Raw genomic sequence first — 23,721 nt, 5'->3', positions numbered from 1 at the left:
CGTCAGCCATCCGCGCTTCTTCAGCAGCTCTTCAGGCTCCTCGCACCAATGCGCCCAAACAGGGCGATCCCAACACCCCACGCTTTGCGCACGCACAGCCAATTCCCCAACTAAAACTCCTCCTGCAGGGACACAACGCACCGCAACAACGCCCGCCCCACAGGTACCCCAAAAAGCACCAGCACCCGGCAGCCATCGCTTTGCAAGGGCCACCGCCAACGCCCCTTCTCCCACTGGCCAAACCCCGGGCAAAGGACGCTCCCCTGTCACCCTCCCCACACAGAACCACCCAACGACTTGCACAGCTGCGGGACACGGAGGGAAAAGCCAGGAAAACCATGTTTCTGCCTGGTTTCGAAGCGGGGACCTTTCGCGTGTGAGGCGAACGTGATAACCGCTACACTACAGAAACCTGAAAAGGGGCCTCCTGCGCATCCCATTCCCGCAGAATGCGGAACAAGCCGCCTTTCAACCCATTTTAGCTATCAGCACTGATGCTCCACACACACCTTTGACCCTTTTCCACTTATTCTCACTCTTCTCTTCTTTCACTCGCCTTCCAGCAACAACAAATGCAAAAATTCCTCCCGCACCCTTTCCCAACACCGTCAGCCATCCGCGCTTCTTCAGCAGCTCTTCAGGCTCCTCGCACCAAGGCGCGCAACATTTGGGTGAAGGGCTTGATTGGGTGAACAATGCTCTAAAGGAGCTGCTCTAAAAGCGCCCGAGAAAGGCCAAAAGAGCTGTTTCTGCCTGGTTTCGAACCAGGGACCTTTCGCGTGTTAGGCGAACGTGATAACCGCTACACTACAGAAACGGGGCCAAGGGGCCATTTGGCACCATCTCTGCAAGAGGGGGAACCCCCTCTTCCCCAGCGGGTGCTCCCAACCTCCCCACAACCCTCGGAAAAATGCACCCCTCGCCCGCATTGCTCCCCACACCCCACACCACAAAACCACTGGCCTTTACCCCATTGCCTCTTCTCAGCGCTCGACGGCTCATGGAGCGGCACCCCGAAACAGGGACCTGCTCCGCTAACTGCAAGGGCTCTGCACGCTCCGTCCCACGTTTGCCTCACACTCAAAAGGCCCTCCGCTCAAATCCGGGCACAGACGGACTCATCTTTGTCCGCAAAACACAAAGAAACACAAGCCCCTTGCTTCTGCTGCCCCAGCCAGAGACAAGACGTGTGTGCCCTCATCAGGCATTGCACCTGATTTGGGATTGGGTTGGGTTCCTCCATGATAAACCCCAAGCGAAAGACAAGGGGTCAGTTCCGTTGCTGAATACGAATGCATTTTTTGCAAGAATCAAAGCGTTTCTACGGATATTGCGCGGGTCCCTACAGTTGTCGATGCAGGTGTGCATCGTGATATAGAAAATTCTGTTTTCCGTGGGCTGGGAGCCCTTCTGACGTTTTGCTTTGCAGCCCTGCCGCGCTGCGTTTGGAGGCACCGTTTTGGTGAAGGGCGTGCCTGGGTGAACAGTGCTCTAAAGCAGCTGGTGTAGAGCCAGCCGAGCGAGGCCAAAAGAGCTGTTTCTGCCTGGTTTCGAAGCGGGGACCTTTCGCGTGTGAGGCGAACGTGATAACCGCTACACTACAGAAACCTGAAAAGGGGCCTCCTGCGCATCCCATTCCCGCAGAATGCGGAACAAGCCGCCTTTCAACCCATTCGACTTAGCAACACTGATGCTACGTGCACACCTTGGCTCCTTTTTCCCTTACTCTCACTCTTCTCTTCTTTCACTCGCCTTCCAGCAACAACAAATGCAAAAATTCCTCCCGCACCCTTTCCCAACACCGTCAGCCATCCGCGCTTCTTCAGCAGCTCTTCAGGCTCCTCGCACCAATGCGCCCAAACAAGGCGATCCCAACACCCCACGCTTTGCGCACGCACAGCCAATTCCCCAACTAAAACTCCTCCTGCAGGGACACAACGCACCGCAACAACGCCCGCCCCACAGGTACCCCAAAAAGCACCAGCACCCGGCAGCCATCGCTTTGCAAGGGCCACCGCCAACGCCCCTTCTCCCACTGGCCAAACCCCGGGCAAAGGACGCTCCCCTGTCACCCTCCCCACACAGAACCACCCAACGACTTGCACAGCTGCAGGACGCGGAGGGAAAAGCCAGGAAAACCATGTTTCTGCCTGGTTTCGAAGCGGGGACCTTTCGCGTGTGAGGCGAACGTGATAACCGCTACACTACAGAAACCTGAAAAGGGGCCTCCTGCGCATCCCATTCCCGCAGAATGCGGAACAAGCCGCCTTTCAACCCATTTTAGCTATCAGCACTGATGCTCCACACACACCTTTGACCCTTTTCCACTTATTCTCACTCTTCTCTTCTTTCACTCGCCTTCCAGCAACAACAAAGGCAAAAATTCCTCCCGCAGCCTTTCCCAACACCGTCAGCCATCCGCGCTTCTTCAGCAGCTCTTCAGGCTCCTCGCACCAATGCGCGCAACATTTGGGTGAAGGGCTTGAGTGGGTGAAAAACGCTCTAAAGGAGCTGCTCTAAAAGCGCCCGAGAAAGGCCAAAAGAGCTGTTTCTGCCTGGTTTCGAACCAGGGACCTTTCGCGTGTTAGGCGAACGTGATAACCGCTACACTACAGAAACGGGGCCAAGGGGCCATTTGGCACCATCTCTGCAAGAGGGGGAACCCCCTCTTCCCCAGCGGGTGCTCCCAACCTCCCCACAACCCTCGGAAAAATGCACCCCTCGCCCGCATTGCTCCCCACACCCCACACCACAAAACCACTGGCCTTTACCCCATTGCCTCTTCTCAGCGCTGAACGGCTCATGGAGCGGCACCCCGAAACAGGGACCTGCTCCGCTAACTGCCAGGGCTTTGCACGCTCCGTCCCACGTTTGCCTCACACTCAAAAGGCCCTCCGCTCAAGTCCGGGCACAGACGGACTCATCTTTGTCCGCAAAACACAAAGAAACACAAGCCCCTTGCTTCTGCTGCCCCAGCCAGAGACAAGACGTGTGTGCCCCCATCAGGCATTGCACCTGATTTGGGATTGGGTTGGGTTCCTCCATGATAAACCCCAAGCGAAAGACAAGGGGTCAGTTCCGTTGCTGAATACGAATGCATTTTTTGCAAGAATCAAAGCGTTTCTACGGATATTGCGCGGGTCCCTACAGTTGTCGATGTAGGTGTGCATCGTGATATAGAAAATTCTGTTTTCCGTGGGCTGGGAGCCCTTCTGACGTTTTGCTTTGCAGCCCTGCCGCGCTGCGTTTGGAGGCACCGTTTTGGTGAAGGGCGTGCCTGGGTGAACAATGAAGAAGGTGCTCTAAAAGTGCCCGAGAAAGGCCAAAAGAGCTGTTTCTGCCTGGTTTCGAAGCGGGGACCTTTCGCGTGTGAGGCGAACGTGATAACCGCTACACTACAGAAACCTGAAAAGGGGCCTCCTGCGCATCCCATTCCCGCAGAATGCGGAACAAGCCGCCTTTCAACCCATTCGACTCAGCAACACTGATGCTACGTGCACACCTTGGCTCCTTTTTCCCTTAGCCTCACTCTTCTCTTCTTTCACTCGCCTTCCAGCAACAACAAAGGCAAAAATTCCTCCCGCAGCCTTTCCCAACACCGTCAGCCATCCGCGCTTCTTCAGCAGCTCTTCAGGCTCCTCGCACCAAGGCGCGCAACATTTGGGTGAAGGGCTTGAGTGGGTGAACAATGCTCTAAAGGAGCTGCTCTAAAAGCGCCCGAGAAAGGCCAAAAGAGCTGTTTCTGCCTGGTTTCGAACCAGGGACCTTTCGCGTGTGAGGCGAACGTGATAACCGCTACACTACAGAAACGGGGCCAAGGGGCCATTTGGCACCATCTCTGCAAGAGGGGGAACCCCCTCTTCCCCAGCGGGTGCTCCCAACCTCCCCACAACCCTCGGAAAAATGCACCCCTCGCCCGCATTGCTCCCCACACCCCACACCACAAAACCACTGGCCTTTACCCCATTGCCTCTTCTCAGCGCTCGACGGCTCATGGAGCGGCACCCCGAAACAGGGACCTGCTCCGCTAACTGCAAGGGCTTTGCACAGTCACTCCCACGTTTGCCTCACACTCAAAAGGCCCTCCGCTCAAATCCGGGCACAGACGGACTCATCTTTGTCCGCAAAACACAAAGAAACACAAGCCCCTTGCTTCTGCTGCCCCAGCCAGAGACAAGACGTGTGTGCCCTCATCGGGCATTGCACCTGATTTGGGATTGGGTTGGGTTCCTCCATGATAAACCCCAAGCGAAAGACAAGGGGTCAGTTCCGTTGCTGAATACGAATGCATTTTTTGCAAGAATCAAAGCGTTTCTACGGATATTGCGCGGGTGTCTACAGTTGTCGATGCAGGTGTGCATCGTGATATAGAAAATTCTGTTTTCCGTGGGCTGGGAGCCCTTCTGACGTTTTGCTTTGCAGCCCTGCCGCGCTGCGTTTGGAGGCACCGTTTTGGTGAAGGGCGTGCCTGGGTGAACAGTGCTCTAAAGGAGCTGGTGTAGAGCCAGCCGAGCGAGGCCAAAAGAGCTGTTTCTGCCTGGTTTTGAACCAGGGACCTTTCGCGTGTGAGGCGAACGTGATAACCGCTACACTACAGAAACCTGAAAAGGGGCCTCCTGCGCATCCCATTCCCGCAGAATGCGGAACAAGCCGCCTTTCAACCCATTCGACTCAGCAACACTGATGCTACGTGCACACGTTGGCTCCTTTTTCCCATATTCTCACTCTTCTCTTCTTTCACTCGCCTTCCAGCAACAACAAAGGCAAAAATTCCTCCCGCACCCTTTCCCAACACCGTCAGCCATCCGCGCTTCTTCAGCAGCTCTTCAGGCTCCTCGCACCAATGCGCCCAAACAGGGCGATCCCAACACCCCACGCTTTGCGCACGCACAGCCAATTCCCCAACTAAAACTCCTCCTGCAGGGACACAACGCACCGCAACAACGCCCGCCCCACAGGTACCCCAAAAAGCACCAGCACCCGGCAGCCATCGCTTTGCAAGGGCCACCGCCAACGCCCCTTCTCCCACTGGCCAAACCCCGGGCAAAGGACGCTCCCCTGTCACCCTCCCCACACAGAACCACCCAACGACTTGCACAGCTGCGGGACACGGAGGGAAAAGCCAGGAAAACCATGTTTCTGCCCGGTTTCGAAGCGGGGACCTTTCGCGTGTGAGGCGAACGTGATAACCGCTACACTACAGAAACCTGAAAAGGGGCCTCCTGCGCATCCCATTCCCGCAGAATGCGGAACAAGCCGCCTTTCAACCCATTCTGCTTAGCAACACTGATGCTCCACACGTGCATTTGACCCTTTTTCCCTTATTCTCACTCTTCTTTTCTTTCACTCGCCTTCCAGCAACAACAAAGGCAAAAATTCCTCCCGCAGCCTTTCCCAACACCGTCAGCCATCCGCGCTTCTTCAGCAGCTCTTCAGGCTCCTCGCACCAAGGCGCGCAACATTTGGGTGAAGGGCTTGAGTGGGTGAACAATGCTCTAAAGGAGCTGCTCTAGAAGTGCCCGAGAAAGGCCAAAAGAGCTGTTTCTGCCTGGTTTCGAACCAGGGACCTTTCGCGTGTTAGGCGAACGTGATAACCGCTACACTACAGAAACACGATGTGTGGGGCTTGGGGTGACCCAGTCGTGACAGGATGGAGCAGGTCTCCACCTTCTCCCAGCTCCTTTTATACCAAAATTCTCCTTAAATTTGCCAGTAGCATTTGGAAATTACCATATTTTGTAGCCATCCACACTCAGGGGATGAGGAAGAGGTTTTATTTGGGAGAGGACGGGGAGCAGGGGGCCGCTGCCCACACCGACGTGCAGAGGAATCCTGCGGGACTCCCGAGGAGGAAAAATAGTGATTTTTAAGGAATTTGCTTTTTTTCTACAGAGAAACTTTCCCTGACCGGGAATCGAACCCGGGCCACGGCGGTGAAAGCGCCGGATCCTAGCCACTAGACCACCAGGGAGAGCTGAAATGATGGAAAACAAATGTTTTTAATTAATTTAGCTATATTTTAAATTAATGTTATTATTTTTAATTCATTTTCTTATTCTTTTGGTAATTCTGCAGCCGGAGCAAAGCAGCTCCTGTTGGGCTGATGCGAGGCAGTAACTTTGGGGGCTAAATGTGCAGGGATAAAAGATGAGATTGGGGAAATTGAGGCCCCCATCAGCTCCCTGGTGGTCTAGTGGCTAGGATTCGGCGCTTTCACCGCCGCGGCCCGGGTTCGATTCCCGGTCAGGGAAAGATAAATTAAACCTTTTCTAAAATTAGGCTGCTTTTATAAATTCCCTCCCATCTGTACTGGCTTTCTGCCTCTCCCTAGAAAGAAACAGGCAATTCTAAAGTCATGGAAGGTTAAAACAATTGAGCTGTTTCTGTAAGAATAATATTCCTATGGTTTGGTGGGACTGAATTTGGGAGAGCGTTTACTCCGCTCCCCTTCCCTGGATCAGGGGACAGGGGATGCTGGGGGACAGGGATGCTTGAAGGGATTCCTGCACATTCCTACCCAAAAAGGACGGTTTTCCCCAGCGCAGGGGACAGGAGCAGCGATGCACCCACGACGGGGTGAGACTCCAGGCTGCGCTGAACCCGCGTGTCACCGCGTCCCCAGGGGAAATATTAACACCCAGACTAAGATACATCCCCACCTGCAACTTGTGCCGTGAATAGATACTTTTGCAACCGCGGCCATTGCAGAGTTTGGAGGAATATCGATGGACAAAGTTCATGAAAAGGAGTAAAAAGGGAAATATTTAGGGTTGTTTCTGCCCGGTTTCGAACCGGGGACCTTTCGCGTGTGAGGCGAACGTGATAACCACTACACTACAGAAACCCCCTCGGCCGTTTTTGGGGGCTCCCTCTGCCCTCTGCTGTATCCCCATCCTTACCCCCCCCCTTGGTACCAAAACACGCGTGGGAAAAAAGAGCTTTTCCACGGAATTCCCGCAGAACACCGCCTTCCTGCTGCTGGGAAGCCTTTGATAGCGTCTCATCCCCGTTTTTAATTGCAGGACCAAAAAATGGCATAAATTAACATAAATGCCAAAATTGCATCGCAGGACCTGGGAGGGGGGGGGAGATTTTCCAGCCTTTCCAACAAATTTCTCTGCTGGGGGGGTTTCGCCCCGCTCCCGGCCCCCGCAGGGGCAGGAGAGAGGGGCTGAAACCCCCCGAACCCCGCACCAAAATGAGGACAGAAAGGGGGGTTCGGGCAGCCCGGCTAGCTCAGTCGGTAGAGCATGAGACTCTTAATCTCAGGGTCGTGGGTTCGAGCCCCACGTTGGGCGCTTAACTTTTTCCCCCACGCTACCACGACTCAGCTGGAAATCATTCCCGATTTTTCAGTGCTCCCTCGCTGATAATCACCATAAAGCGTCCCTAAAAAATTTAAAAACTAAAAAAACGTACTTTTTAGCATCGCTGTATTCCCTTTTCTGGCCCAAACCCCGCGCCGTCAGGATGGCCGAGTGGTCTAAGGCGCCAGACTCAAGGCTCTGCCTTCCCGCAGCGTGGGGATTCTGGTCTCCGTGTGGAGGCGTGGGTTCAAATCCCACTCCTGACAGGTTCCCTTTTTTTTGCGGGGGGGGGAGCTCATTCCTACAAAAAAAACCCTCATTTTCCCCTTTGCGCCGCTCCCTCCGGCCGAAACCACCCCAGCGCTGCGGGGTTACATCGCCAAAAATTTCTTAAACTGGTGTTTTGTCCCGCCGTGGAGTGGGAAGGGCGGGTTTCGCTTTTTTTTTTTTAACCGAATTCAGGCTTTTTTTGCACTCCTCGGTGGTGAAACCAGCTTGTTTGCTTCAAATCAGCCGAGCGGCCCCCAAAAATAAGGTGGGGTTTGGAGCAGCCCTTGAAGGAGGCTCGGAGGGGCTCGGAGCCGACTTGGGCAGGGCGGAATGTGCAGGCAGGGTGCAGGCAGGGTGCGGGCAGGCAGGAGAGACCGGGCAGCGGTGTTTCTGTAGTGTAGTGGTTATCACGTTCGCCTCACACGCGAAAGGTCCCCGGTTCGAAACCGGGCAGAAACACTAAATTTTCCTTTTATTCTTGCTTACTTTGGGGGTTTTCTTTAAATTTTTTTTTTCCCTCTTCCCCCCCGTTTCCCCCCCCCCCGAAAATACTACCTTTCCGATTTCTCCCGGCTTATTGCACGGTTTGGATAAATATTTCTCGCTGCCACCCATATGAAATAACATTTCTAAATAGTAAATAACACCGATTAAAAAAATAAATGATATAAAAGGGGAGGCTGGGCTGCAGCACGCTGCCGGGTACCTTTGGGGATGCCTGGCGGCTGCGTTAGGGTGGAGGGAACACCCTGCCCGGGCAGGTGTGCACGCGTGGGAAGGTGTAAGAACAAGAAGAGGGGGTAAGGAATGTTTTTAGGGGGGTCGTCTTGTTATAATATGAAAAGGGTTTTCCCTAAAAAAGGGGTCTGGGAGGAGAGAAAAAAAGACTCTTCCCTGACCGGGAATGGAACCCGGGCCGCGGCGGTGAGAGCGCCGAATCCTAACCACTAGACCACCAGGGAGGCTGTGTGCAGCTCATCACACATCGCTGGATCGCAGGCAGCACCAATTATTGCATTTTTTTGACCCCTTTCCCATTTCTTTTCGGTCCTTTCCCCCTGTCCTCACCGCACCCTCCACCTCATCCCCGCTGCAGCTCAAGCAGAAGGGTCGGCCTATGGCTTTCCTTTGGGAAACAGCGGCTTTCCTTTGGGAAACAGCAGCTTTCCTGGCCGCCCAGTGATCAGATTTATCCATATCCAGGTGATTCCTGGAAGGAAAGGACACCCCGCGGCACAGCACAACAGCACAACCCCTTACTCCCCTTGCTCATTACTGGGAACCAGTTTGGAGTTGCCCATCCTGGACGTGCTCTCCCTGGGGCGCACGGCCTCGCTGTTGCATGACGAGAAGCGCCGGCTGAGCTGCTCGTGCTGTGAATTCTCCGGCATATGCAAACCAAACAAGCAGGACTGTTCTCTGCATGCAAAAAAAAAATAATTGTGGGGCGTGCGGCAGCTTTCAGAAGGGTTTTGCATAGACCTGGGTGTGTGGAGGCCTGCGAGAACACCTTCAGTCACCTCCTGCTACTTAGGGCCAAGCTCCTGAAATGCATTTTGGCTCCTAACTATGACTTAAGGACTTTTTCAGTCCTTAAACTCCTTCAGGAGTTTCAGCAGAAGCACCATAGCGTGATGCAGGAGTGGTTATTGCTACCATAAGACCTTGCCCTGCCCAGCCGGGGGTTTCGCAGAGGTTCCCACTCGCTGCCCTTGAAGTGCCAGGACAAAATAACCACAAGACCAGGCTGCAAAGGAGGCAATTTCTTATTCTCATTTCCGTAGTTTGCATTCGGCAGCTGAGGCAAACAAAGCTTTTCAAGCGAGCAAAGGCGCATCCGTACGATCGGTTTGGATATCTGAAAACACTGACTCCATCCACTGGGAAATGCTCCCATGAGCACCCTCCATCGCTCCTGGGTTCCTCCTTACACCCCCAAATATCCATTAGGCAACGGCTCGGCCCGAGCCTGTTGCTCAACAAGAGGTTAAAGCCGACTCTGCCTTGGGAAAGATTTATTTCTCTAATCAAAATCTAGTGCCATCTAATCAATCTGGGCTCCCTCTGTAATCAGAGGAGAGAAATAAATACTGCATGTGCTTGTCGAGCCATTTCTAGGTGCGATAAACTATACTTGCCACCGTTCTCCGCTGACCCTGGAGGGATCATAGCCTGAACGGCTGCACATGGAGAAGTGACGCCTTACAACGTCCCAAGGTGTGGACATCACACAGCACTAAGCACCGACCCAACACAAACTCACACCAGGGATGCAGGTACTTTTGGTGATTTAAAGTATCCTTCCACCAGACCGGGTCTTGCCTATCTCGCCCTTGGATTAGATTATTACCACCTTGATCGCATAAAACTTGAAGCCACCATGAAGCCCTCCAGGCTTTTGCATCGTCGTCCACAGCATCTATGCTCAGTCGTGCAGCTGAAAGCTCGGCGAGCCAAAAAAAGGGTCCAGCAGACAGCAGGGATGCATGAGCAGTCGGAGAGGGTGGAGGGACAGAAACTGGGAACTGGCTCAGCGCATGTTCGGCTCGGTTCCATCCCTGTCCTCTGACAGAGAAGTTTTTGGAAGGGGTTTATGGGCATGGAGGCACCAGGGCAGCATCGCCAGCAAAGCCACCCGATGACAGAGCAATGCAGTTTTTTGGGGGACAGCAAGGCAACCCCCCTCCTCTACAAGCTCTGAACCAACCAATGCTTCTTGCTGACATAAATGATTGGAAAAAGAGAATTTTCCATCCCAGACAGCGCTTTCTTCATGCTCCCAAAGCCATCTCTGGGGTGGTGAGCCCCTGCGGTCTCCCCGGACCCCGGCGAGTGAGACTCGAGCGGATGCTGTCCCATGGGAGGGTCAGGGGGAGAGCGCGAACTGGCACCCCCTCCCCAGGCAGAGCAGGGGAAGGATTTTCTCCCCGGCAAAGGATGTCGGGGGGTAGGTGAAGATCGGTGCCTCGTTATTGGAGTCAAAAAATGCCACTCGCCCCGCCTCATAGTCCAGGTAAATCCCAATCACTTTGGGGGCAGCGAGGAGGGAGATGGGGATGGTAGGAGAGGTGAGAGCCTGGTACTGGCTCCCACACTGCCCCACCGCCCAGATCCCCACCTCGGGATTGACGCTGATCCGTCCCTTCCTTCTCACCGACTCCCTGGCGACACCGACAGCCCAGGCTTCCCCATCGCCCACCTCCACCTCCCAGTAATGCCTCCCCGTGCTGAAACCCTCGCAGCCCAGGACGCAGCGAGACGAATCGAAACGCTTGGGGTTGTCGGGTACGGGCTGGCGGGTGTCTTCCCATCTCACGCGCTTGCGATCCTCGGATAGGACGAGCCGGGGATGCGCCGTCTCTGGATCCAGCGTCAAGCTTACTGGGGACAGAGAGAAGATGAGCATCACAGGCACAGCGCACTCCTCAAGGGCATTAGGGTCGTGTTTTCCCCATCTTCCCCCAGTTTAGCCTTGGGATGCTCCAGCTCCTAGTCCCTGTTTGCTGGAGCAGAGCAGGAATGGTTTTATGCCCCCAAGCAAGATCAGAAGAGTAGAAAAGACAGCTGCGTGAAGGGAGCTTGGTCTAGAGCAAAAGTAAGGCTTTGAAGTGTGGATATTTTTGCCGGGAGCCTCCAGGCCATTGAAAAGAGGAAAGGAAGCCTCAGGTATCCCATGACTTTCCTTTTTTAAGTTCCCATGTGGAAATATTTGCAATTTTCACCTTTGGTCTCATTCAGAGAGGTGATTTCCAAAGGCGACGCTGACCCTACGTGAGGTCCCACAGCACCCCAACACTTACCATGCTCCCCGAGCTCTGCCAGGAGGCAAACTCGCCCTCTCTCATGTAATCAGCTAGAGTAATTTCTTCTTGTTGTGCTAACATGGCTACAGCTCTGCAGGGCATGTTGGAAGTATGTCTCCATTTCACCAGGACTTCTCCTACCTAGCTGAGATCTCCTTCCTTAGACCTGCTGCAGACAGACCCAGCACGACCTCAAACCCTCTCCTCCCCAGTTTCTCTGTACCTTGAAATTTCATCAGCATCTCTTTGAGGGCAATATTTTTCTGAGGAGGACCGGTGGGTTTCTCTCCCAGCTCAGGCGATGTCTCTGCTGGCTTCTGGACACTGTCCTTCTCAAGCCTGGAAAGAAGGAAGACCTTTCCAACAATACTTCCTTCACTCATAATTGTCATTATGCACTGACCGATTTTCAACTGGGATTTCTTATAAAGAAATAAGTAATAGTAGGACTAGAGCAAAGGCTTGGTCCAAGGGCACTCATTAATAAGCTCCCAGAGAAGGGTTTGCTGGCCCAGAGTATGTGTCTATTTTGTTCCCAAACACCAGTGAAGAGTCCCTGGATGGTAAAGGCTAAATGACCAGTACATCAAGGGAAATGCAGGCAATAAAAAATGCCTTTTCTTGCCCGCTTTTGTCTTTCTAATAACCCACCTTCTCGATCCATGTCCAAAGAGGACATGAAGAGGTCTGTTGTAGGGGTGGAAGTTCATACTGGATTCCCTTCCACCTGGATGCACTCCTTAGTGTTTAAACATCCGCATATTTTCAGCTGCTGGCTTGCTATTTTTGACAAGGGCAGGGAGTGAAAGCTCTGCCCTCCAGGAATAGGTAGTTTTGGATGGACTATAAAGAAGCTGCAGCAGAGCTGGAGGTACCATCATCCCATCTGATACCTTTCCTGGGTCTTCAGCATCCTACTTGGAGCTTTTGCGGTGTCCTAGTTTTCTCCTATATGTCTATACAGTCCCTAGCATACGGGGATCATAAGTGGCTGGGGTTTTGGAGTCCATCAGTGTCAACACCGTAGAGATTACAACATTAACACCGCGAGAACACGTGAAAGGAGCCGCAAACCTGCTCAAGATGCTTCTGCTGTCCTACAAGGGAAAGATGAGAGAAGGAGCATTAGGTCAGAGCAAAGTCAGCCTGATAGGAAACAACAAGCAGCTACCGCAGGGCTGTGGGGTGACCTCGGGCAACTCAAGGCACCGCTCTGTCTAAATTATGGGTCTGAAATGAGTCCCTTAATAGCGATCTGCCTGCACAGTGTTTGCAGATCTGCTGGGGCGTTAGGTGAGGTCATGGCAACATCAGTTAATGAGCAACTCGTTGTAGTTATCTGCCCTCACCCACCACCTTTCATGTCCCTGCTCTTCCTGTATGGGCGTTATTGCTGCTAACGCACACCCCTGCTTCAGCATTTTGAGTGTTTTAAATCAGGAGTTCACCAGAGCCTGGAGGTGGGCTCAGCTGGTGGGTTTGGAGGACTACCTAAAGACGAGTGCCTGTTGTTTCTCCACTGCGTACGAAGGAACTTGGACAGCTGTTTTGGAGGTAGACATGTACGACCAGATGGATGAATCCCATACCCATGTAAACAGACATCGATTTAAACGGACTGTGGGTGATTTAAAATATTCAAGTGGACAGTTGGGCCATTCTTGTGATCGCTGAAGAAAATAATTTAAAAAAAAAAAAAAAAAGCTTTGAAAGATAGATTTTAAAAAGAGTATTTAGAATTAATTTGACTCCTGGACTGGTGGCACCAGTGGTGTTCAAGGCCAACGGTCTTCAGAGGGGCCTGAGGTCTCACCTGCAGGAATTCACACGCAGGCTGCTGACACTTCTCCTCCAGTTCACGGATCTGCTCGCCGACGGAGGAGATCTCCTCCAAGAGCCTGTTGATGTTCTCCTCCTGTCTCCTCATGATCTCCTGGTCCAGCTTTGCCAGCCGGTCCAAGAGGAGACGTTCCTGTCCCTCCACAAACTGGTGCAGCTCCTTGACCTCAGACACAACCTTCTGTCTCTCCGTTTCCACTTGTTCCTGCAACGAGAACCGACACACGCAAGGGAGAGGCAGGGCTGGGGACAAAAATGGTCGAGAAAAGTTGCAACGGAGCCGATTTAACGTGATGACTTATAACACAGCCATAAATTCCAGTGCCCATTGCAGAGCACAGGAATAATTAAGACTTTTTTTTTTTTCCATTTCTAGGTTGAAGTTGCTGGCAAAGGGCATTTCCCATGGACTGTAATCTTTGTACCCGAAATGCTCCAGACCTTTGAACAACAAGGGAAGACAAAAATAAAACCATAAACAGATTAGTCAGCAAAAGAAGTCAGGAAAAGGGAAAATAAGGCAAGAAAGAAGCAATTGGGTGATTCTCATTTTCTGTATGTATTAATACGGGGAATCTGGGAATATGCCCCACTTGTGAGCAAACTGAGGAAGAAAAAGATCAGCAATAACCTGGCAAAATCCAACACATGCTCCCAGCCTGCTAAGATGTACAAAGAGCAGGAGACACGGGGAAAACGGGAGTATCTTCTCATCTACTATGGGGACAGGCTGTCACGACTGCCCAGACCTTATTGCAACGGAGAGGACATTCCCGTGCACGTGCAAGGGACCGTGAAGATGTGATCTTTGGCCATGGCACATCTCATGTCTCCACATCCATCACCGTGGCCAGAGGGACAACCAAAAGGAAAGGGAGAAAGCCATTGCCACCCAGGGATAGACACTTACGAGGAAGTTCAGGCTTTTCCCTTCCTCGGCTGTTTTCAGCCCCAGCAGCTTTTCTCTCCTGTCCTTCAGGATCTGCACATGAGCCTGGAATTTCTCCTGAGTGAAGAAGAAAGATGGTTTTGGTGCATATTCTTCCCCTAGCCGGTCCATCCCTCTACCCTCATCCCACCTATCCAGGTTTCTCTCCTACAAACTCAGGTTCTTCCCTGCTTCATAACACGATAATCTGGCTCTGGGAATTCATAAGCCCTGATTTCTGGGAGAGCAGGGCAGCCAGAACTGGTTGCTTTCTCCAACAGCCAGGGTGAAATTCATGGCATAGATTGGGAAAGACTCAGGCAAAGGATGAAATCAAGGGAAAAGGAGCTTTAAATGATTGGGGAGACCCTGCTGGCATCTGCTCAGGTTCAGCCTGTGCTCAGTGCTGACCCAAAACTTATAAGCTTGGGCTGTTTGCCCAGTTCAGCTGCCAAGGAATGTGCTTTTGGTCACAACCTCGAAGTCTGGATGGGTCATTCAAGCCAGTTTATGGTGGGGAGACCATACCCTCCATCACCCTTGTGTGGTGAGACCAGGGCTACATCACACATCTGCGGTGAGAGCAAATTTTTCTCCCCACCTTCAGCAAAATCAGTTTTCACAACAACCGGCACACGCACACAGTGAAACTGGAGCCCGGACCATTAATGTGCTGGAAAACCCAACCCTGCCTTGCACACCAGCACCGTAAGACCAGATTCTGTCCTGAACATCTACATGCAGCATCTCCTGCACCCCAAATGTCCGAGACAGCATAGCTGACCCTGCTTTGAGCAGGAGGTTGGGTTAGATGATCTCCTGGGCTCCTTTCCAGCATGATTTATATGAGGACACCACGATGATATGGAAACGACCGCTTCAAGACAGTCGGGGTGACCAGCAATGTAAGCGAGGGGGAGCACAGAGCAGGCAGGGTGGGGGTGGCTGTTATCCAGTGCTCATGGCACGATGGAGAAAGCAGATTGAAAGGGGTAGAAATCCAGATGTCTGCAAGCAGAGCAACCCACAGGGCAGCTCTCTGACCCGGCCCCCTCCTCCTCCCTCATCCCCACGCCACGATCGGAGAACCTCCCACCTTGTGCTCCTCCGCAGCCTCCTCGATGGGGACCACGGCGTGGACCCGGTGAGCCTGGGACTCTCGGCAAACCAGGCAGATGGGGATCTGATCCTCCTCGCAGAAGAGTTTCAGAGCTTCCTGGTGCTTCTCGCACAGCCTCTCCCCCCCTGCCCCTCCTTTGGCTGCCTGCAAGCTCAGCCGCTTGGCTATCTCGATGATTTTTGCCAGCTCCCGGTTGGGTCTCAGGTTTCTCTCCGGGGCCGTCTCTTTGCACTGAGGGCAGGCAAAATTCTCCTCGGTTTCTTCCCAGCAACGGGTGATGCACGCCCGGCAGAAGTTGTGACCGCAATGGATGGAGACGGGGTCCTGGAAGAAGCCCAGGCAGATGGAGCAGGAGGCTTCATCGTGGAAACTTTCGGCGGGGCTGTCTGCAGCCATGGTCTCGGTGGCGAGGATGACGGGACAGCTTTCGTTTTCCGCCCCGGCTGGTCTTGCCCGTTGGCTGCTCCCCTTCCTGCAGGTGTCTCGGGCCCTGAGGGAGGTGAAAGCAAGCGGCAGAGGAGTTTTGCTGCTGAGATGCACCAGGTTTTCTCCGGGTTGCTCGACCACTGCCGAGCAAAATGCTGCACTGAGCAGCTGCAGAGGGGAAGGGAGAATCCCCCTTTCCCCAGGGACCCTGGTGGGTTGAGAAGAGATGAAATGGAAAATAAACATCCTTCATAATCTCCTGGCTTGTTAGAGATCCACCTGCAGCTTCTGTATGACACCCCCTCCCCAAAAAAATACCCAGGCAAATGGAGGGGTAGCCCCTGCCCTAAGCCTCCCCATGGGGTCTGGCACCCAGAAACCATCCTGGTTTCATTGCTCATTAATAAATGCACTTTTCATTTATTAATTGAAGGGCACAGCCATGAAGATAGAGCTTAAGCAAGTCTCCTGCTGCAGTTAAGTCTCTCTTCTTCAAGTTAAACCACCGAGACACTTCCTTTGCTGCTCATTTCAGCTCTTTATTATTTATCATACCTAACTGCCGGCTTCACCGCCATCCTGTCAGCATCCTCATTTCTGCATGTGTACGTGCGGCTATAAATACTTTTATTGTTGCTTTCGATTCTCCTTTTAAACACGATGCCATTTCTTTCATGGTTCAGGGCTGAGCCTAGAGTCAAGCGGCAGCCGATTACCACTCACCCTGTTATCTTTAATTTTCCTTTTCTTCCAAGCTTGCCTGCAATTAAGGAAGGGAGGGGATTTTCTTCCACCCTGTAAATGAAATAACTCCACAACCGGCCATACCCCTCACTCAATCTGCTCAGAAATGGGTTGTCCTTCACCCAAGATCCCACCGCGCTGCAGGAGAGCTTCCTTCCGCCCTCAGCTGCCACGTTTTGGGGAAAAAAGGTGATATTTCAGGAACAACCTTCCAGCAATGGAAATCTCTCCTCCCACAGCTGCTTTTCGATATGCAATGTCACTTTACTCCAGCTCCACTGACCTTGCACGGTCGGCTGGGTGCCTGCCTGCATAAACGTGCCTGCCCCTGCCTTTTGTGTATCAGTTTTTAAAACCCTTGGCATCTCTGCTTTTCCTGCAAAGTCCCTCACCTCAGGCTGTAGCATTGAGCCCCCAAATCCACCTAGACCTCATCCCAAACTGGGTTTCACAACACCAAAGTAGCAAATGTAGCAAATCTCCCCCCCTCCATCCCTCTGTGGCTCTCCTGGAGGGACAGCAATGTCGTTCTTCTTCCTCTTAAGACAAGAAACCCCAATCCCATGGACCTGTAGCATGTGGAAGAACCGCTCCCTGTCCAAAACCCTTCGCGTGCCGAAGCGAACGGGGCTTATTTGCATTGGGCTGAGGCTGGGTAACGAAGTGACACATTTTCTGAGAACATCAGTAAATAACTCATCCGCCGTTATTTGTTTGCAAGTGTTTTCAGGGGTCACGATTTTCCGGTGCAGCGCTCTGCGCACACGAACACTCAGACTGAAACCTGCGGTACAGTTTCATACTCAGGACACTTTTTTTTGTTGTTGTTAATCCAGAGTTAAGGGTTGATTTAGTGGGGAATGAGATGGGCAGAGAGACTGGTGTTGGGATGGATAGCCCTGAGGGACTGCTTGACTGTGACTTTTGCATTTAGGACAATGTTTTCTCTCCAGCATCATCACCTCTGCCCCAGCGCCAAAAGCCACACTTCCTCCCCAATTACCTACATGAGTCACATAATCAGAGTAATCAATCTCCCAGCGATCGCCTGCAGCTGCTTTGCTCTTTGCTGTGCCTCTTTTGGGCTTGATGTGCCTGGAAAAACATCTCAGCTTCTCCAAACCCAGCAACGTCAGCTGATTTTGTCAAGCCCCGGGGGCACTGATGAGCATTAACAGCCCTAAGCAGCCCCACTTGGGACCCTCCACTCCCTGCCCATGGACCAGGGACTCTATTTAAGCTCAGTCCTGGGGTACAGTCCTTTTGCAAGCTGCCTTGGAGGAGCATCTGTGCGTGGCTGTGGACTCTGCTGATCCATCCCTTCACGATTCATTACTGCAGTGTCCTCAGTAAGAGAATTTTACCCCCTGAAAAAATTCAGCAGAGTTTTGGTGCTGCCTCTCCCAGGATGGAGAAAATATGGGTGTTGTGGGGGTGTTTGATCCCATCGTCGGTGTGGGAGAGATCTGGGTGAGGGATGTGTATGCTAAGGGAGAGACTGAGAAGTGAGCAAAGCATCACTTGCCATGTCTAGGTGATGCTGAACTTGATCTTAAATAGCACCAAGTCATAGAGAAGGGAACCATGGAGTACTTAAGTGTATCCATCTCCCTCAATATCAAACCCAAACCTTAGGGCAAAACTCACGAAAGGCTTGATTTGACTTCGTGGATAACCTGGCTCAGCTTCTAAAGGTGGATTTGGTGCGGTTTTTTACAACTAAAGCTTTGCATTACAGCTGTCCATGCAGTAAAATGGGTTGGGCATGAGACAGACTAAAAATAATGACACTCCTCTCCAAACGAGCCCTTAATTGGCCGTGTGTAAGCAACAGGGACTGTTAGTGAGCGTGGTCTCAAGAGGGAGCTGGAGGCTCTGTTTTGAAGGTGAGGAAGACATTTGCTCAATGCCTCTGTGCAAGAGGAAAAAGAAAATTAGTAATCAAAGGTTTTCTGTGGGATTCTGCTTAATTGCTTGAAGGCATAGATACGGGGCTGGGGGCAACCACAATTAAGCATCAGGCACAAACCACCCTGCCTCAGTTTTCTCCTTTCTTTGCGTTGCGTGGTTTTGCTCCTGCCTCCCCTTCCCACAGTTTCAGGGTTAAATCTAAACACAGACCAGGGAAAGGGGTGCTTTTTCCTGTAGATCTTGCTTTCAGGGGATCAGCCAGATGAGAGAACTGCTTGGGCTGAAAAATAGGTCCATTGGGAAATGAATTATCTGTTTTCAGCCTGGTTGATGCCTGGCTGTGCAGAGGTGGAGAGGACAGGATGGCGATGGCCAAAGCTACAAATGGGTCAGCTCAAAAGGATAGTTCAAATGCTAAAGAGGTTCAAAGCCCCCCTGGTGCAGACAAAACTTTCCCAGAGGGATGTAAGGACTAAGTGTTGCTTTTCCCAGCAGGGAGCAAGGGGAGGAGGTTGCTCTTGGCTGGGGCATCCAGCCCCTTTTGTGCTGGAAATGGGATGCCTGGGGTGCTGGCATCTATCAGTACCTGGAGAAATACTATGCTAATAAACCAGGCCTTGGGGATTGATCCTGATTTGCAACACAGAAGATGGGAGCAGTTTAATGCCTGAAGCTGGAGGGAGGGGGAGGGGGGGGAGGCATGAGCTGCAAATTTTCCAGGATCAGAGGGAGCTGGATGGGGTCCCATTTCCCACCTCCCTTTCCTGCTTCCCCCCACCCCCTTTGGGCTCTCTTTGCTGCAGAGGCAGAACCGATGCTGGCCCCACATGTCCCGACAGCATTGATTTGCTGCTGAGAGGAGGACCAGACCCTCTCCCCATCCTGGGACCCTTCTCCCATTCCACGTGGGTGCCCCTCAGCCCCCACTTCTGGCTTCATTCCTCCTTCACCCTCGCTGCGATATGCAACCTCCTTCCCAAGCCATCTTCAGCCTCACCTTTTCCATGGATGCTTTTCCCCATTTTTCTATGCCAAGCCCCCTCCCCAAATCCTCTTCGCCCCCATGCCCAGCCCCCTTCCAGGATGCGGGTCTCACCCTCAGACTTGGCAGGGCTCCCTTTCCCCATCCTTCCTCCCTGCCAGTCTGTGGGTACCAGGAACTGGTACGGACTGCAAATGCCGACCTTTTTGGGTATGGAGACCACCCTGGGGGATGAAACCAGGAGGACTTTGGCCATCATCTGCTCTCTACCTTCCCACCCAGGCTCAGCTCTGTCTCTGCCCGCCCTGGGGGCGGCAGGAAGGGAAACGCCTTTCCCTTGCTCAGAGGAAAATGAAAGTGGCTGACCTCTCGCGGCTCACATCAGGGGCCCCATGGCTGCGCCGAGCCCCACCGCAGAGCTCCCCAGCGAAGCCTCCTGCCCCATCTGCCTCGAGTATTTCCGAGACCCCGTCTCCATCCACTGCGGTCACAACTTCTGCCGGGCATGCATCACCCGCTGCTGGGAGTGGTCCACGGCGAATTTCTCCTGCCCGCAGTGCCAGGAGACGGCACCGGAGAGAAACTTTCGACCCAGCCGAGAGCTGGCGCGCGTGCTCGAAATAGCCAAGCGGTTGAGTTTGCAGGTGGCCAGAGGGGAGACAGTTGAGGAGGAAGGATGCGAGAGGCACCGAGAGCCTCTGAAGGTCTTCTGCAAAGATGATGAAGCCTTCATCTGCGTGATCTGCCGGGAGTCCCGGGCGCACCGGTCTCACACGATGCTTCCTGTGCAAGATGCTGTCCAGGAATACAAGGTAAAGGGGATTTTTTTTCCATCTAGATGTGCACTAGGAGCCAGACCAGCACCATCAGGGCTTGATGTTCCCCTCACAGCACATTACCATCAGGCTGTGAAACATCTCGCCCCCCACCCAGGGCAGTAGGCTGGGGGCAAGAAACGTTGTCCCCCTCGGCATTTGCCTCTGCTCTTCCCGCAGAGCAAACTGGCCCGTTTCAAAATGACAGCGTAGACCATGCACCAGTGCTTCTGCTGTCTCAGTTCTCGTCTGAGAATCTGATGCTCTGTGGCTGAAGGGGTGAGGTCTTAATCCCCTCTTGCATGCTGCAAAATTCAAGCCTTTGCCCAGCTCTGGTGTTTACTGGACACCTGCTGATCCCAAGATGCTCTCTAAATCAGCAGGAACATGGTCCAATAAAAATAAGGATGCCTTCCTGCTGCATCAGTGAGTTAAATCAGCTCAAAGAAAGGATCCGATGCAATCAAAGGCTGGTGCAGAAAGCTTTTTCCACTATGTGGCATTTATTTCCATTTAAAGCATTCCCAGGTCTTAAGCTCGGGATCCTTCTGGACCAAGAGGGACACAAGGAGAAACTCTGGAGCTGACCACGGTGCAATCCCCTCCCCAGAGTATTTTTTTTTTAGGCTGTTTCAATCTCCAGAGACATGGGGTCCTTATTTTTTTTTTTGCCCTCAGGGACAAATCCAGGCTCATCTGCAAGCCGTGAAGGAAGACAGAGACAAACTCCTGGGGTTTCGCGAGGCTGAAATGAGGAGAAGCTGGGAGTACTTGGTAAATGTTTTCATGAGGAGGGATGTTTTCATGAGGGTCTGGATGTCTCCCCTTGGCTTTAGATGTGACGCCAGGCGGTGATCATCCTGCACTGCCTTGGGGCTGGGGTCCCTCCCCAGGTACCAAACCAAACGCTGCCTGACTTTTGTCTGCGTTGTAGGGAAAAAAAGAACAGGCAGAGCCTGGAGCCCTGCTAGGCACTCAATTGCCGAATGCAAAGCAATATATACATATATATAAAGGATATAGGATACTCGAGACGCTGACTCTTTCTAGGTGCGCAGTCACTGGCATGTGTGGGACTTTGCTGTATCCTTCTCCACCCTACTCTTCCCTTCTCGTGTCCCCTCCTTGCAGGAGAAGACTGAAGCTGAGCGGCAGAGGGTTTTCTCCAAGTTCGAAGGGTTGCGTCTCTTCCTGGAGGACCATGCCCATCACCTGCTGGCTCAGCTGGGGGACCTGGAGAGGGACATTGAGAAAATGCAGGAAGAAAACATCACTAGCCTGACAAAGGAGATCTCTCATCTGGATACCTTGATCCAGGAGATGGAGGAGAAGTGCCAGCAACCAGCAAGCAAATTTCTGCAGGTGAGGGAAAAGAGAATCCAGGTTATCACCACTGGGCTCCAGGCTATTTTCTGGCTCTGGGTGTTGCTCCGTGGTGCTGCCGAATGCAGGCTGTGCTTAGCTCCAAAGCCACATCCATGCTGTTGAGGTTTCAGTAGATGTTTTGCTGCTAAGACCCATTCACTGTTTCCTCTTCTCTCTCTCCCTTCCAGGACATCAGAGGCACCTTGAGCAGGTATGGGGCTTCCTGAGCTTCTCCTTCCATCCCAGGCTGGGGAGGGAGGTTGGACCTTGTGTTTGACAGGACAGGTACAGGAAAGCCTTTACAAAACCTCAGCCAGAAGTCAAATGTTTGGCTTTGTGGACAGAGGTTCTGAGCAAAGGGGTCTTTACCCATCGTTGAATGTGCAGCAGGTTTATTAAAGCCTGCACCAGCTCCTCTGAGCTATGGGTCTGCACAAAAGATTTCTTGGTCTCTCTCTGAGGAGATGCATCCTCACCTCTCCTGTCCTTCTTCTCTAGGTTTGAAAAGGAAAACTTCCAGCAGCCCCCCTTACTTCTTCCAGAGCTGGAAAAGAAAATCAGTCACTTCAGGGAGAAAAATGTTGTGCTAGAGGAGACTCTGAGGAGCTTCCAAGGTACTGAGTGTGGGCTGGGGAGGTGGAGCAATACCTGTGCAAGCATAAATTGTATTTATTTACTTAGAGTGTAAATTGTATTTGATTGCAATTATAGAAGTGATCTCAGCGTGGCAGAACCACCTCTCTGTTTTCATGTTCACGCTGATAGCTGCATGTTATATCAGATAATGTCTCTTCTCCCCTTTTTAGACATCCTGATGTTTGAGCTGCCTGAAAAGAGTAAGTCCGCATCTCCTGGAGGTGAGGGAGTGGGAAGGACCAAGGGAAGGCTGAGCCCAACATGGGATGGGCCATGAGTTGGAGGGTCATCTGGGGACCGCATCTGAACAAAACAATGAATGGTAGGGGGGGCCAAAAGCACCATAAGGAGTCAGGGAAGCCTCACCATAATGTGTTGATGGATTCATTTCTTTCAATGGAGCTGCTAAGCTGCATGAAGACTGAGTCTGCCCCTCGTGTCAATGTGTTAAGGGGACAAATGCCTAGTTTGGTATTTTGGGCACAAAAAAGGGTAGGGGTCTCCTACTCATCTGCTTCGGGGCTTGTTCTCTTGCTCCCTTGGGAATCTTCTGATGTTTGCCTGGGTCCTGTGGGTTGGGGAAAGCAACCAATGTCTGCCCCTGCAGCAAGGGCAGAGCATCCCGAGCAATGGGATGGATGGTGCTGCAGGACCTCCCCACTCAATCCCAGCAGTGAGGCAGAAACCGAGACCATGGGAAATGGTTTGGTTTCCTCTGATGCTCTACTCTCTGCCCCTTGCAGTGAAGGTGACCCTGGATCCATCCACGGCTCACCCCCAGCTCATCGTGTCAGCAGACGGGAGGAGCGTGAGGTGGGAAGAAGCCCAGCAGGACCCATCTGCTGAGGGGTTTGGCATCGATCCCTGTGTGCTGGGCTGCGAGGGCATCACTTCGGGGAGATGCTGCTGGGAAGTGGAGGTGACACCCGAAGGCTCCTGGGCTGTGGGGGTGGCCAGGGAGTCCCTGAGGAGGAGGGAAGAGACCGCTGTGAGCCCCGAGATGGAGCTCTGGTCTATGGGTCTCTGTGAGGGTCAGTTTTGGGCTCTCACCTCCCTTGAGCGTATCCCGCTATACCAGATCCAGGTCCCCAGAAGGGTCCGGGTCTCCCTGGACTATGAAAAGGGTCAGGTGGCATTTTTTGATGCCGATAAGAGGGCTCTGATATTCACTTTCCCAGCAGCTTCATTTAAAGGGGAGAGTATTCATCCCTGGTTCCTGGTGTGGAGCGAGGGGTCCCAGATCACATTGTGTCCCTGAAGCTCTCCCTTCTTACCCAAACACAAGTTTTATGTCCCCAACATCCGTATTTCCAGCACTTTAGAGGACTTCCGTCTACTAAAGTCCTAGCTGGCCTTTCTGGCCTCTTTCCATCCTCAGTGATGCCAAAAGGTTGAGCGTTTCTGTGGGTCAGTGTCCCAAATGGTCATCCTCAAATGGGGGTATCAGTGGCTGACAAATGGAGCCATGTCAGCCCCACAGCATCCTGCACCAGCTTGACTGCTTCTGTGGTCTTATGGTTTTAGATGAAGTAAAAGGACTTACATGCTGTAACGTTCTTCTCTGTCTGGTTATTT

At 52.6% G+C, this 23,721-nt stretch overlaps 2 protein-coding genes across 2 annotated transcripts; one reads left to right on the top strand and one right to left on the bottom strand.

Annotated features, from left to right (window-relative positions):
- Positions 1-10,361: 10,361 nt before the first annotated feature.
- Positions 10,362-15,710, bottom strand: LOC309601030 (E3 ubiquitin-protein ligase TRIM39-like). Its single transcript, XM_082333838.1, has 6 exons — positions 15,244-15,710; positions 14,130-14,225; positions 13,194-13,424; positions 12,455-12,477; positions 11,604-11,719; positions 10,362-10,958 (listed from the first exon to the last, which is right to left on the bottom strand). Exons 1-6 carry the CDS (start codon positions 15,661-15,663, stop codon positions 10,444-10,446), a joined length of 1,401 nt encoding a protein of 466 aa, XP_082189964.1. The 5' UTR covers positions 15,664-15,710; the 3' UTR covers positions 10,362-10,443.
- Positions 15,711-19,710: 4,000 nt separating this feature from the next.
- Positions 19,711-23,579, top strand: LOC309601029 (zinc finger protein RFP-like). The gene is made up of 7 exons (XM_082333837.1): positions 19,711-20,142; positions 20,824-20,919; positions 21,277-21,507; positions 21,699-21,721; positions 22,009-22,124; positions 22,317-22,346; positions 22,890-23,579. The coding sequence occupies exons 1-7, from the start codon at positions 19,723-19,725 to the stop codon at positions 23,402-23,404; spliced, it is 1,431 nt and encodes a 476-aa protein (XP_082189963.1). The 5' UTR covers positions 19,711-19,722; the 3' UTR covers positions 23,405-23,579.
- The last annotated feature ends 142 nt before the right edge of the window (positions 23,580-23,721 follow it).

The sequence above is a fragment of the Platalea leucorodia genome (assembly GCF_965183815.1).
Source record: "Platalea leucorodia genome assembly, chromosome: 28".
Lineage (NCBI taxonomy): Eukaryota > Metazoa > Chordata > Aves > Pelecaniformes > Threskiornithidae > Platalea > Platalea leucorodia.
This window is presented reverse-complemented; position numbering and strand designations above follow the sequence as displayed.